We start from the raw sequence: 13,868 nt of genomic DNA, 5'->3' as shown, positions 1-13,868 counted from the left end.
ATTCCGAGTGCTCTTTCGATTTTTATTCGCGCAAAAAAAAAAATAAGAAGATCGCTTCTCCCCCTTGGTCGCTTACTGAACATCACATTTCGATATTTCTAAGGTCTTTCACAGTACGAGAGGCCTCTACCTGCTTATCAGGAACATGGCATACGCCAACAGCTAGATCTACCCCTCGTGGATGCGAAATTTGTTGGAAATTCCGAGTGCACTTTCGATTTTTATTCGCGCAAAAAAAAAAAATAAGAAGATCGCTTCTCCCCCTTGGTCGCTTACTGAACATCACATTTCGATATTTCTAAGGTCTTTCACAGTACGAGAGGCCTCTACCTGCTTATCAGGAACATGGCATACGCCAACAGCTAGATCTACCCCTCGTGGATGCGAAATTTGTTGGAAATTCCGAGTGCTCTTTCGATTTTTATTCGCGCAAAAAAAAAAAAATAAGAAGATCGCTTCTCCCCCTTGGTCGCTTACTGAACATCACATTTCGATATTTCTAAGGTCTTTCACAGTAAGAGAGGCCTCTACCTGCTTATCAGGAACATGGCATACGCCAACAGCTAGATCTACCCCTCGTGGATGCGAAATTTGTTGGAAATTCCGAGTGCTCTTTCGATTTTTATTCGCGCAAAAAAAAAATAAGAAGATCGCTTCTCCCCCTTGGTCGCTTACTGAACATCACATTTCGATATTTCTAAGGTCTTTCACAGTACGAGAGGCCTCTACCTGCTTATCAGGAACATGGCATACGCCAACAGCTAGATCTACCCCTCGTGGATGCGAAATTTGTTGGAAATTCCGAGTGCTCTTTCGATTTTTATTCGCGCAAAAAAAAAATAAGAAGATCGCTTCTCCCCCTTGGTCGCTTACTGAACATCACATTTCGATATTTCTAAGGTCTTTCACAGTACGAGAGGCCTCTACCTGCTTATCAGGAACATGGCATACGCCAACAGCTAGATCTACCCCTCGTGGATGCGAAATTTGTTGGAAATTCCGAGTGCTCTTTCGATTTTTATTCGCGCAAAAAAAAAATAAGAAGATCGCTTCTCCCCCTTGGTCGCTTACTGAACATCACATTTCGATATTTCTAAGGTCTTTCACAGTACGAGAGGCCTCTACCTGCTTATCAGGAACATGGCATACGCCAACAGCTAGATCTACCCCTCGTGGATGCGAAATTTGTTGGAAATTCCGAGTGCTCTTTCGATTTTTATTCGCGCAAAAAAAAAATAAGAAGATCGCTTCTCCCCCTTGGTCGCTTACTGAACATCACATTTCGATATTTCTAAGGTCTTTCACAGTACGAGAGGCCTCTACCTGCTTATCAGGAACATGGCATACGCCAACAGCTAGATCTACCCCTCGTGGATGCGAAATTTGTTGGAAATTCCGAGTGTTCTTTCGATTTTTATTCGCGCAAAAAAAAAAATAAGAAGATCGCTTCTCCCCCTTGGTCGCTTACTGAACATCACATTTCGATATTTCTAAGGTCTTTCACAGTACGAGAGGCCTCTACCTGCTTATCAGGAACATGGCATACGCCAACAGCTAGATCTACCCCTCGTGGATGCGAAATTTGTTGGAAATTCCGAGTGCTCTTTCGATTTTTATTCGCGCAAAAAAAAAATAAGAAGATCGCTTCTCCCCCTTGGTCGCTTACTGAACATCACATTGCGATATTTCTAAGGTCTTTCACAGTACGAGAGGCCTCTACCTGCTTATCAGGAACATGGCATACGCCAACAGCTAGATCTACCCCTCGTGGATGCGAAATTTGTTGGAAATTCCGAGTGCTCTTTCGATTTTTATTCGCGCAAAAAAAAATAAGAAGATCGCTTCTCCCCCTTGGTCGCTTACTGAACATCACATTTCGATATTTCTAAGGTCTTTCACAGTACGAGAGGCCTCTACCTGCTTATCAGGAACATGGCATACGCCAACAGCTAGATCTACCCCTCGTGGATGCGAAATTTGTTGGAAATTCCGAGTGCTCTTTCGATTTTTATTCGCGCAAAAATAAAAAATAAGAAGATCGCTTCTCCCCCTTGGTCGCTTACTGAACATCACATTTCGATATTTCTAAGGTCTTTCACAGTACGAGAGGCCTCTACCTGCTTATCAGGAACATGGCATACGCCAACAGCTAGATCTACCCCTCGTGGATGCGAAATTTGTTGGAAATTCCGAGTGCTCTTTCGATTTTTATTCGCGCAAAAAAAAAATAAGAAGATCGCTTCTCCCCCTTGGTCGCTTACTGAACATCACATTTCGATATTTCTAAGGTCTTTCACAGTACGAGAGGCCTCTACCTGCTTATCAGGAACATGGCATACGCCAACAGCTAGATCTACCCCTCGTGGATGCGAAATTTGTTGGAAATTCCGAGTGCTCTTTCGATTTTTATTCGCGCAAAAATAAAAAATAAGAAGATCGCTTCTCCCCCTTGGTCGCTTACTGAACATCACATTTCGATATTTCTAAGGTCTTTCACAGTACGAGAGGCCTCTACCTGCTTATCAGGAACATGGCATACGCCAACAGCTAGATCTACCCCTCGTGGATGCGAAATTTGTTGGAAATTCCGAGTGCTCTTTCGATTTTTATTCGCGCAAAAATAAAAAATAAGAAGATCGCTTCTCCCCCTTGGTCGCTTACTGAACATCACATTTCGATATTTCTAAGGTCTTTCACAGTACGAGAGGCCTCTACCTGCTTATCAGGAACATGGCATACGCCAACAGCTAGATCTACCCCTCGTGGATGCGAAATTTGTTGGAAATTCCGAGTGCTCTTTCGATTTTTATTCGCGCAAAAAAAAAAAAATAAGAAGATCGCTTCTCCCCCTTGGTCGCTTACTGAACATCACATTTCGATATTTCTAAGGTCTTTCACAGTACGAGAGGCCTCTACCTGCTTATCAGGAACATGGCATACGCCAACAGCTAGATCTACCCCTCGTGGATGCGAAATTTGTTGGAAATTCCGAGTGCTCTTTCGATTTTTATTCGCGCAAAAAAAAAATAAGAAGATCGCTTCTCCCCCTTGGTCGCTTACTGAACATCACATTTCGATATTTCTAAGGTCTTTCACAGTACGAGAGGCCTCTACCTGCTTATCAGGAACATGGCATACGCCAACAGCTAGATCTACCCCTCGTGGATGCGAAATTTGTTGGAAATTCCGAGTGCTCTTTCGATTTTTATTCGCGCAAAAAAAAATAAGAAGATCGCTTCTCCCCCTTGGTCGCTTACTGAACATCACATTTCGATATTTCTAAGGTCTTTCACAGTACGAGAGGCCTCTACCTGCTTAACAGGAACATGGCATACGCCAACAGCTAGATCTACCCCTCGTGGATGCGAAATTTGTTGGAAATTCCGAGTGCTCTTTCGATTTTTATTCGCGCAAAAATAAAAAATAAGAAGATCGCTTCTCCCCCTTGGTCGCTTACTGAACATCACATTTCGATATTTCTAAGGTCTTTCACAGTACGAGAGGCCTCTACCTGCTTATCAGGAACATGGCATACGCCAACAGCTAGATCTACCCCTCGTGGAAGCGAAATTTGTTGGAAATTCCGAGTGCTCTTTCGATTTTTATTCGCGCAAAAAAAAAATAAGAAGATCGCTTCTCCCCCTTGGTCGCTTACTGAACATCACATTTCGATATTTCTAAGGTCTTTCACAGTACGAGAGGCCTCTACCTGCTTATCAGGAACATGGCATACGCCAACAGCTAGATCTACCCCTCGTGGATGCGAAATTTGTTGGAAATTCCGAGTGCTCTTTCGATTTTTATTCGCGCAAAAATAAAAAATAAGAAGATCGCTTCTCCCCCTTGGTCGCTTACTGAACATCACATTTCGATATTTCTAAGGTCTTTCACAGTACGAGAGGCCTCTACCTGCTTATCAGGAACATGGCATACGCCAACAGCTAGATCTACCCCTCGTGGATGCGAAATTTGTTGGAAATTCCGAGTGCTCTTTCGATTTTTATTCGCGCAAAAATAAAAAATAAGAAGATCGCTTCTCCCCCTTGGTCGCTTACTGAACATCACATTTCGATATTTCTAAGGTCTTTCACAGTACGAGAGGCCTCTACCTGCTTATCAGGAACATGGCATACGCCAACAGCTAGATCTACCCCTCGTGGATGCGAAATTTGTTGGAAATTCCGAGTGCTCTTTCGATTTTTATTCGCGCAAAAAAAAAAAAATAAGAAGATCGCTTCTCCCCCTTGGTCGCTTACTGAACATCACATTTCGATATTTCTAAGGTCTTTCACAGTACGAGAGGCCTCTACCTGCTTATCAGGAACATGGCATACGCCAACAGCTAGATCTACCCCTCGTGGATGCGAAATTTGTTGGAAATTCCGAGTGCTCTTTCGATTTTTATTCGCGCAAAAAAAAAAATAAGAAGATCGCTTCTCCCCCTTGGTCGCTTACTGAACATCACATTTCGATATTTCTAAGGTCTTTCACAGTACGAGAGGCCTCTACCTGCTTATCAGGAACATGGCATACGCCAACAGCTAGATCTACCCCTCGTGGATGCGAAATTTGTTGGAAATTCCGAGTGCTCTTTCGATTTTTATTCGCGCAAAAATAAAAAATAAGAAGATCGCTTCTCCCCCTTGGTCGCTTACTGAACATCACATTTCGATATTTCTAAGGTCTTTCACAGTACGAGAGGCCTCTACCTGCTTATCAGGAACATGGCATACGCCAACAGCTAGATCTACCCCTCGTGGATGCGAAATTTGTTGGAAATTCCGAGTGCTCTTTCGATTTTTATTCGCGCAAAAAAAAAATAAGAAGATCGCTTCTCCCCCTTGGTCGCTTACTGAACATCACATTTCGATATTTCTAAGGTCTTTCACAGTACGAGAGGCCTCTACCTGCTTATCAGGAACATGGCATACGCCAACAGCTAGATCTACCCCTCGTGGATGCGAAATTTGTTGGAAATTCCGAGTGCTCTTTCGATTTTTATTCACGCAAAAAAAAAATAAGAAGTTCGCTTCTCCCCCTTGGTCGCTTACTGAACATCACATTTCGATATTTCTAAGGTCTTTCACAGTACGAGAGGCCTCTACCTGCTTATCAGGAACATGGCATACGCCAACAGCTAGAACTACCCCTCGTGGATGCGAAATTTGTTGGAAATTCCGAGTGCTCTTTCGATTTTTATTCGCGCAAAACAAAAAATAAGAAGATCGCTTCTCCCCCTTGGTCGCTTACTGAACATCACATTTCGATATTTCTAAGGTCTTTCACAGTACGAGAGGCCTCTACCTGCTTATCAGGAACATGGCATACGCCAACAGCTAGATCTACCCCTCGTGGATGCGAAATTTGTTGGAAATTCCGAGTGCTCTTTCGATTTTTATTCGCGCAAAAAAAAAATAAGAAGATCGCTTCTCCCCCTTGGTCGCTTACTGAACATCACATTTCGATATTTCTAAGGTCTTTCACAGTACGAGAGGCCTCTACCTGCTTATCAGGAACATGGCATACGCCAACAGCTAGATCTACCCCTCGTGGATGCGAAATTTGTTGGAAATTCCGAGTGCTCTTTCGATTTTTATTCGCGCAAAAAAAAAAATAAGAAGATCGCTTCTCCCCCTTGGTCGCTTACTGAACAACACATTTCGATATTTCTAAGGTCTTTCACAGTACGAGAGGCCTCTACCTGCTTATCAGGAACATTGGCATACGCCAACAGCTAGATCTACCCCTCGTGGATGCGAAATTTGTTGGAAATTCCGAGTGCTCTTTCGATTTTTATTCGCGCAAAACAAAAAATAAGAAGATCGCTTCTCCCCCTTGGTCGCTTACTGAACATCACATTTTGATATTTCTAAGGTCTTTCACAGTACGAGAGGCCTCTACCTGCTTATCAGGAACATGGCATACGCCAACAGCTAGATCTACCCCTCGTGGATGCGAAATTTGTTGGAAATTCCGAGTGCTCTTTCGATTTTTATTCGCGCAAAAAAAAAAAATAAGAAGATCGCTTCTCCCCCTTGGTCGCTTACTGAACATCACATTTCGATATTTCTAAGGTCTTTCACAGTACGAGAGGCCTCTACCTGCTTATCAGGAACATGGCATACGCCAACAGCTAGATCTACCCCTCGTGGATGCGAAATTTGTTGGAAATTCCGAGTGCTCTTTCGATTTTTATTCGCGCAAAAAAAAAAATAAGAAGATCGCTTCTCCCCCTTGGTCGCTTACTGAACATCACATTTCGATATTTCTAAGGTCTTTCACAGTACGAGAGGCCTCTACCTGCTTATCAGGAACATGGCATACGCCAACAGCTAGATCTACCCCTCGTGGATGCGAAATTTGTTGGAAATTCCGAGTGCTCTTTCGATTTTTATTCGCGCAAAAAAAAAAATAAGAAGATCGCTTCTCCCCCTTGGTCGCTTACTGAACATCACATTTTGATATTTCTAAGGTCTTTCACAGTACGAGAGGCCTCTACCTGCTTATCAGGAACATGGCATACGCCAACAGCTAGATCTACCCCTCGTGGATGCGAAATTTGTTGGAAATTCCGAGTGCTCTTTCGATTTTTATTCGCGCAAAAAAAAATAAGAAGATCGCTTCTCCCCCTTGGTCGCTTACTGAACATCACATTTCGATATTTCTAAGGTCTTTCACAGTACGAGAGGCCTCTACCTGCTTATCAGGAACATGGCATACGCCAACAGCTAGATCTACCCCTCGTGGATGCGAAATTTGTTGGAAATTCCGAGTGCTCTTTCGATTTTTATTCGCGCAAAAAAAAAAATAAGAAGATCGCTTCTCCCCCTTGGTCGCTTACTGAACATCACATTTCGATATTTCTAAGGTCTTTCACAGTACGAGAGGCCTCTACCTGCTTATCAGGAACATGGCATACGCCAACAGCTAGATCCAGTGGCGTCGCTAGGGTGTTCTAGGCGGCGCTTGAGCCACCTGTAAAATTTCTGAAGCGCCACCTAAAATTTCCGAGAAGCGCCACCTAAAATTCCCAATTTTTCCAATTCACTTGTCGAAAAGTTTCTTCGAACTTAAAAATGGCCATCAAAAATTTAATTTTTCATAGTCGGCCTCAATATTTCAACTTTAAAAACCTTTTTAGGAGCTCCCCCTCCCCCATATCACTCATTATAGGATGTGAAAAAATAGGTCGTTTCATCCAAATTAAAATAAATAATTATACTTAAAACCAAAATAAAAACTAAACTAAGAATTAAATGTATGTAGAACCATAAACTAAAGTAGTTTTAAACCCCCAAAAAAAATGTAGGTGTAAATATATATAAAAGGTATTCATTTGTATATGTAATATATTTAAGCGCATTTAACTTTAAAATTAAGAACGCGCGAAAAAGGCAGCGGAGTTGTGTTTTGAATTTTACCACGAGCGGTCGTGTGAAATTTGTCTTGAATAAAAGCTTATATATTTGAAAGTTATTCTTAACGTTTTTTTGGATTTAATTACGACGGTTAAGCCTAGCGATCAATTTATATATGATCCTAGTTTTTCAGTCGATTAGGATTAGCTTAGAGAATAGTTAAACGCTCTCCCACAAGTACGCGACGGGCTATTCCGTTTCTAAAATAGTCGCCATATAATTTGGTGCCGAAACCCGGGAAGAAGTTAAGGACTATCTTGTGAAGTGCTACTACTAACGAAGGTGAGAAATGGATATAAACAAACAAAAAAGTATAAGAGCCGCTATCCGGAAGAACATTACTACAGCTACATCGCAGATCGATACTCTACTAAGAAGTCCTCAAGTTACGGTTCTATCGCTCGAAGAACAACTATCACTAATCAGCATAAAGGAAAAATCACTAAAAGAATTGGACTCTCAAATCTTGAACTTATGGCCGCCCGTGGAAACAGAGGAAGACGTGGCGTTGATGAAAGAATTATCGACGGTGATGGAATACGAAGACAAGATCGACTTGGCAAAAACCAGAGCAAACAAGAAGATACAGGCGCTGAACCCAAATGCCGGAGGTCCGTTGGCCAGCGGTTCATCAAACCATGAATATACACAGCCGAGGAAAGAAGAGTGTCGACTACCGACGCTACAAATAAGAAAATTCAAGGGAGACTACGCGGACTGGCCAGGCTTCTGGAGTCAATTCAAATCAGCAGTCCAAGAAAAGCAGGGACTTTCAAAAGTAGAAATGTTTTATTACCTAGATTCCTATTTGGAAGCAGATGCTAGAGAGATTATAGGAGGTTTAAGAGCCTCAGACGAGAATTACGATGTCGCGATTAAATTACTTAACGATAGATACGGTCAAGAACACTTAGTGATTCATGAACTCATGAACAAATTCCATAGAATTAAGGGCTTAGAAAATTCAAACGATACGCACGCTTTGAGAAAATTATACGACTCTTTCACGTCGAATATTAGAAGCCTTAGAGCGCTTGGCGTCGACACCACTGCCAATGGCATATCTTTGTGTTCAAAAATAATAGGCACTTTGCCATACGAAATTAGATTAAAGCGTACTATGAATTGTAAAGCCAATGAGGAGTTTGATGTGGATGTTTTGTTGAATTTCATAAGACGCGAAGTTGAAGCGAGAGAAATATGTGCCGTTCTAAAAAGTGATACCGCCGAGAAACGCGTAACGCAAACACGAGAAAGCTCCCGAGAAAATTCAGCTACAGGATATGGGAAATACGAAACGTGCGAAAGAAGATCGCAGTGTTCTCGACGAAGGTATCGGAGAAAACCAAAGGCGTCTATTGCATCTTCTGCAAATCATCAGCTCACTCCACCAACGATTGCGGAATCTACACTCTAGAAGAAAAAACGCGCGTCTTTAGGAACCAAAATAGGTGTTACGTTTGCTCAAGAATAGGTCATGAAAGCCGAAAATGCACCTCAAAATTCAACTCATGTAGAATCTGTGGAAAAAGACACAACTCAGCTATTTGTCCAGAAAACAAATCTCACAAAGCTGAAGCCAAAGACTTTTCAGATCCGAGAAAAGACAAACGGGAGGAAACTAAAGTCAAGGTCACGTCGGGAGTCGTCGGCTTACACAAGACCGTCTTGTTGCAAACCGCTAAAGCTAGGGCAGAAAACCCAGATAAAACAGGCCGCAGTCAAATAGTACGATGTCTATTGGACAACGGCAGCCAGGGAACCTTTGTCACGGAAGAGGTATCTAGAAGTTTGGAGTTACCCGTTTACGGAGAGATGGACGTTGAAGTCGAAAATTTTGGAAATCAGAAACCAACTACAGTCAGACGAAAAATTGTTAAACTTACCGTTCAAAAAGTGAGGGGAGGAAGCGGACCGAGAATTGAAATACTGGCCGTCGAAGTACCGTACAACTGCAGGGCGTTGACACTGGTAGACTGTAGCGAAGTTATGACATTCGTAAACTCAAGAGGGTATGAACTAGCGGATGAACCCACGGAAGGCACGCACACTGTGTCAGCTATAGGTGTTTTAATAGGAGTAGACTATTACTTTGACGTCGCAACGGGAGCTATAGAAAGAATTACCCAGAACCTAATCGCCGCAGAAACTAAACTAGGATGGGCCATCCAAGGTCCATTGAGCACTACTCCTAGCGGGGTAAATACTATCAAGATGTCAGTAGCTAAAGTCAGCATCCACGAAGCTGAAGTATCGAAAACTCTAAGAGCGTTTTGGGAAATCGAAGCGCTCGGAATTAAAGGCACAACAAAGGACGATCTAGAAAACGACTATATCATGCAGAAATTCCGAGAACAAATTAACTTCAAGGATGGACGTTATCACGTTACATTTCCATGGGTCATTCCAAAAGACAAACTGGTAGACAACCTGACAGTCGCCACTACACGAATGCAAAAATTAGTACAGAAATTCAAGGCCAATCCGGTACTCTATCAAAACTACAAGGACGTCATCGACGAACAGCTAAAACTGGGCATGGTTGAAATTGTCCATGATTCAGAAATCAAGCCTACAGGAACCTATTACATTCCCCACCAAGCAGTTCTGAAAGAAGAAAGAACTACGACTAAGCTCAGGGTCGTATTGGACGCATCATCTCACGTCAAAGGAGCCCTGTCGCTCAATAACTGCCTATCGAGAGGACCAAGTCTAAATCCAGATATCCTCAACATGCTCTTGAGGTTTCGAAACCACTGTGTCGCCATAACAGCAGACATAGAAAAAGCCTTTCTGCAAATCGTCCTAGAGAAAGAAGAACGCAACTCGGTCCGATTTCTATGGACGAAAGAGGAAAACGGTCGGATCTTGGACAATGAATTTCAAGTACTTCAGATGACTCGGGTACCTTTTGGAGCGAGCGCAAGCCCTTTCTTGCTCGCCGCCACCATAAAGGTACACATCGAAAAATACAAGGATTCCGACCCAATGGCAGTTGAAACCTTAAGCAACTCTCTCTACGTCGATGACTACGCTAGTGGATCGCGGAACACAGAAGGGGCTTTCGAACTGTCAAAAAAGGTCTCAAAAATCATGGACGATGCTAACATGAAGCTACGAAAGTGGAAGACTAATTGCCCAAAACTAAGAAAGAAATGGGGAGAACAAGCAGCTTTGAACGGGGAAGCAATGATACTTGACGGAGAAACCGAAAATATCTCCAACAAGATACTGGGCCTACTTTGGAATCCAAACACCGACAAATTCACTTTCGATCTCAGCAAACTAGCCGAAATACTAGAAGAAGGAAGGTCGACGAAAAGACACGTTTTGAGTGCGGTTGCCCAAATTTACGATCCTATTGGAATGCTCTCGCCTTATGTAGTTCGCGCCAAAATACTGTTTCAAAAACTTTGGAAGATACCAGAATTACAATGGGACGACGATTTACCATCAGAACTAAAACGAGAATTCGAACTATGGCGCCAGGAAATGCCTTCAATAAGAAAAATTGATCTAAGCCGTTGTTACTTTACCGAAGAGAATATTATTTATCAAGAATTACACGTATTCTGTGACGCCAGTTGTAAAGCTTACGCCACTGTAATTTATCTTCGATCCGTAACTTCGTCCAACGAAATTGGTGTTTCATTTGTCGTTTCGAAATCTCGAGTTGCGCCACTCAAACCAAACTTAACAATTCCTCGTCTTGAACTGATGGCTTGCCTATTGGGCGCCCGCCTACTTTCTCATATCGAAGAAACCTTCCAATATGAAAACATCTCAAATTTCCTGTGGACCGATTCGATGGACGCTCTCCATTGGATAAAGGACACCGAAAAATGTTGGCCTCCATTTGTACGGAACAGAACTGCGGAGATACAGCAGCTAACAAAAACACATAATTGGAATCACTGCGCAGGCGTGGACAATCCTGCAGACATACCTTCAAGGGGCGCTAAAGCCGAAGATTTAATAATCAAAGAGTCGTGGTTCAACGGCGTACCGTGGTTAAAGAAAGATCGGAAAAATTGGCCCAAAAGTAAACTAAACGGAGAATTCAGCAAGGAAGCCGAAGCCGAAAGAAAGACGAAACTGATAGGTCTTACCGTGAATCTAGAAGCTGATAATGAAAGTGGCCTTCACATATTGATAGATCTCACAAGATATAACTCTGCAAATAAAGCCTTCAGAATTACTGCCTACGTGTTGAGATACCTTGACCTAAAACTTAAAAGAAAACTGAAAACTGGTCCGATTACCACTGAAGAAATGTGTGACGCCGAAGCTAGATGGATCAGATGTATCCAGGCGCGTGACTACAAAGATGAAATCACAGCAATCAAACTAGGATCTAAAATCGAAAAGAACTCGAAAATCGTCTCGCTTAAGCCGATTATCTCAGAAGGATTCTTAAGAGTAGGAGGGAGATTGGACGAATCCAGACTAAAGGAGGAAGAGAAACACCCGATCATATTAAGCAAAAATCAAAGACTAACGAATTTAATTGTCAAGAGAAGCCATGAACAGGTATATCACTCCGAGATTCAGAGTACACTCACGCAAACAAGAGGTCGCTACTGGATCATTTCCGCTAGACAAGTAGTCAAACAAGTAGTAAAGAAATGCGTAATTTGTACCAAATACAGTTCCAAACCAGGCGAAGTACCCATGGCACCCCTTCCTCGAGACAGGATCGAACCAGCACCATGTTTTGAAGTGGTGGGGATCGATTTTTGTGGACCTCTTAACGTAATGATAGGGAATGTCGAAGAAAACGCTTATGTCTGCCTTTGCACGTGCGCTGTAACCAGGGCCGTGCATTTGGAGCTGGTACCTTCACTAAACTCGTACGAGTTTCTATTGACGCTCAGAAGGATCATCGCTAGAAGAGGAAAACCATCTATTATATATACCGATAACGCTAAGTCATTCAAAAGGGTCGATGAAGACCTCAAACTAATTTGGAAAGGACTCACAGGACACGAGACTCTAGAATTTTACGGAAATAACGGAATCCGTTGGAAATATATCGCTGATAAGGCAGCCTGGATGGGTGGTTTCTACGAACGATTAGTAAGAACATGCAAGGACGTTATTCGGAAGACACTCGGGATGGCATCTTTGTCGTACCAGGAACTAGAAACGATCGTGATTGAAGCCGAAGCGGTTGTCAATTCTCGTCCCGTAACCTACGTGTTCAGCGACAGCCGCGAACCAATGCCCCTTTCGCCGGCCGAATTTCTAACGGGTAAACGTCTCACCAGCTTACCACCTCAACAACTAAAGGAAAGTGAAATCCCAAACTCTCAGCGAAAATACGCAATAAGAGTACATTATTGTACCAATCTAAAGGAAAAACTCTTCAAACGCTGGAAAGAAGAATATTTAATGGAGCTTAGAAACGCCCACCACGTTTTGCCAAACAAACGTAACACTATCTTCAAAAAAGGAGACGTCGTGTTGGTGCACGAGGAAAAAATTCCCAAAAACATGTGGCGTTTAGCGGTCGTCACAGTTATTGTGGGGCGCGATGGCCACGTTAGGTCATGTATGGTTCGTTTGCCAAACAGAAACATCATCAAACGTCCAATTAGGCTCCTCTACCCTCTGGAAATCCGAAATGATGAAAACGACCAAATTTGACTTGTATGAAAATTAACATTCAAATAATTTCATGTCAATTTTGGGGGGAATGTGAAAAAATAGGTCGTTTCATCCAAATTAAAATAAATAATTATACTTAAAACCAAAATAAAAACTAAACTAAGAATTAAATGTATGTAGAACCATAAACTAAAGTAGTTTTAAACCCCCATATATATATATATATAAAAGGTATTCATTTGTATATGTAATATATTTAAGCGCATTTAACTTTAAAATTAAGAACGCGCGAAAAAGGCAGCGGAGTTGTGTTTTGAATTTTATCACGAGCGGTCGTGTGAAATTTGTCTTGAATAAAAGCTTATATATTTGAAAGTTATTCTTAACGTTTTTTTGGATTTAATTACGACGGTTAAGCCTAGCGAACAATTTAAATATGATCCTAGTTTTTCAGTCGATTAGGATTAGCTTAGAGAATAGTTAAACGCTCTCCCACAAGTACGCGACGGGCTATTCCGTTTCTAAAATAGTCGCCACATAGGACGCCCCTGACCAGTGCTAAAGGCTTAAGCGCCACCAGTTTTGATATCCTGGTGACGCCACTGGCTAGATCTACCCCTCGTGGATGCGAAATTTGTTGGAAATTCCGAGTGCTCTTTCGATTTTTATTCGCGCAAAAAAAAAATAAGAAGATCGCTTCTCCCCCTTGGTCGCTTACTGAACATAACATTTCGATATTTCTAAGGTCTTTCACAGTACGAGAGGCCTCTACCTGCTTATCAGGAACATGGCATACGCCAACAGCTAGATCTACCCCTCGTGGATGCGAAATTTGTTGGAAAT

At 42.3% G+C, this 13,868-nt stretch overlaps 1 protein-coding gene across 1 annotated transcript; it reads left to right on the top strand.

The window, feature by feature from the left end:
* The first annotated feature begins 7,707 nt into the window (after positions 1 to 7,707).
* LOC149935071 (uncharacterized) lies at positions 7,708 to 13,064 on the top strand. The gene is made up of 2 exons (XM_090153525.1): positions 7,708 to 8,655; positions 8,751 to 13,064. Exons 1-2 carry the CDS (start codon positions 7,708 to 7,710, stop codon positions 13,062 to 13,064), a joined length of 5,262 nt encoding a protein of 1,753 aa, XP_090009651.1.
* Positions 13,065 to 13,868: the final 804 nt, after the last annotated feature.

This window comes from Leiobunum rupestre, chromosome 7, assembly GCF_980474605.1.
Source record: "Leiobunum rupestre chromosome 7, qqLeiRupe1.1.hap1, whole genome shotgun sequence".
In the NCBI taxonomy this organism is placed as follows: Eukaryota; Metazoa; Arthropoda; class Arachnida; order Opiliones; family Sclerosomatidae; genus Leiobunum; species Leiobunum rupestre.
Note: the sequence above shows the minus strand (reverse complement) of the source record. Positions and strands in the feature narration are given on the sequence as shown.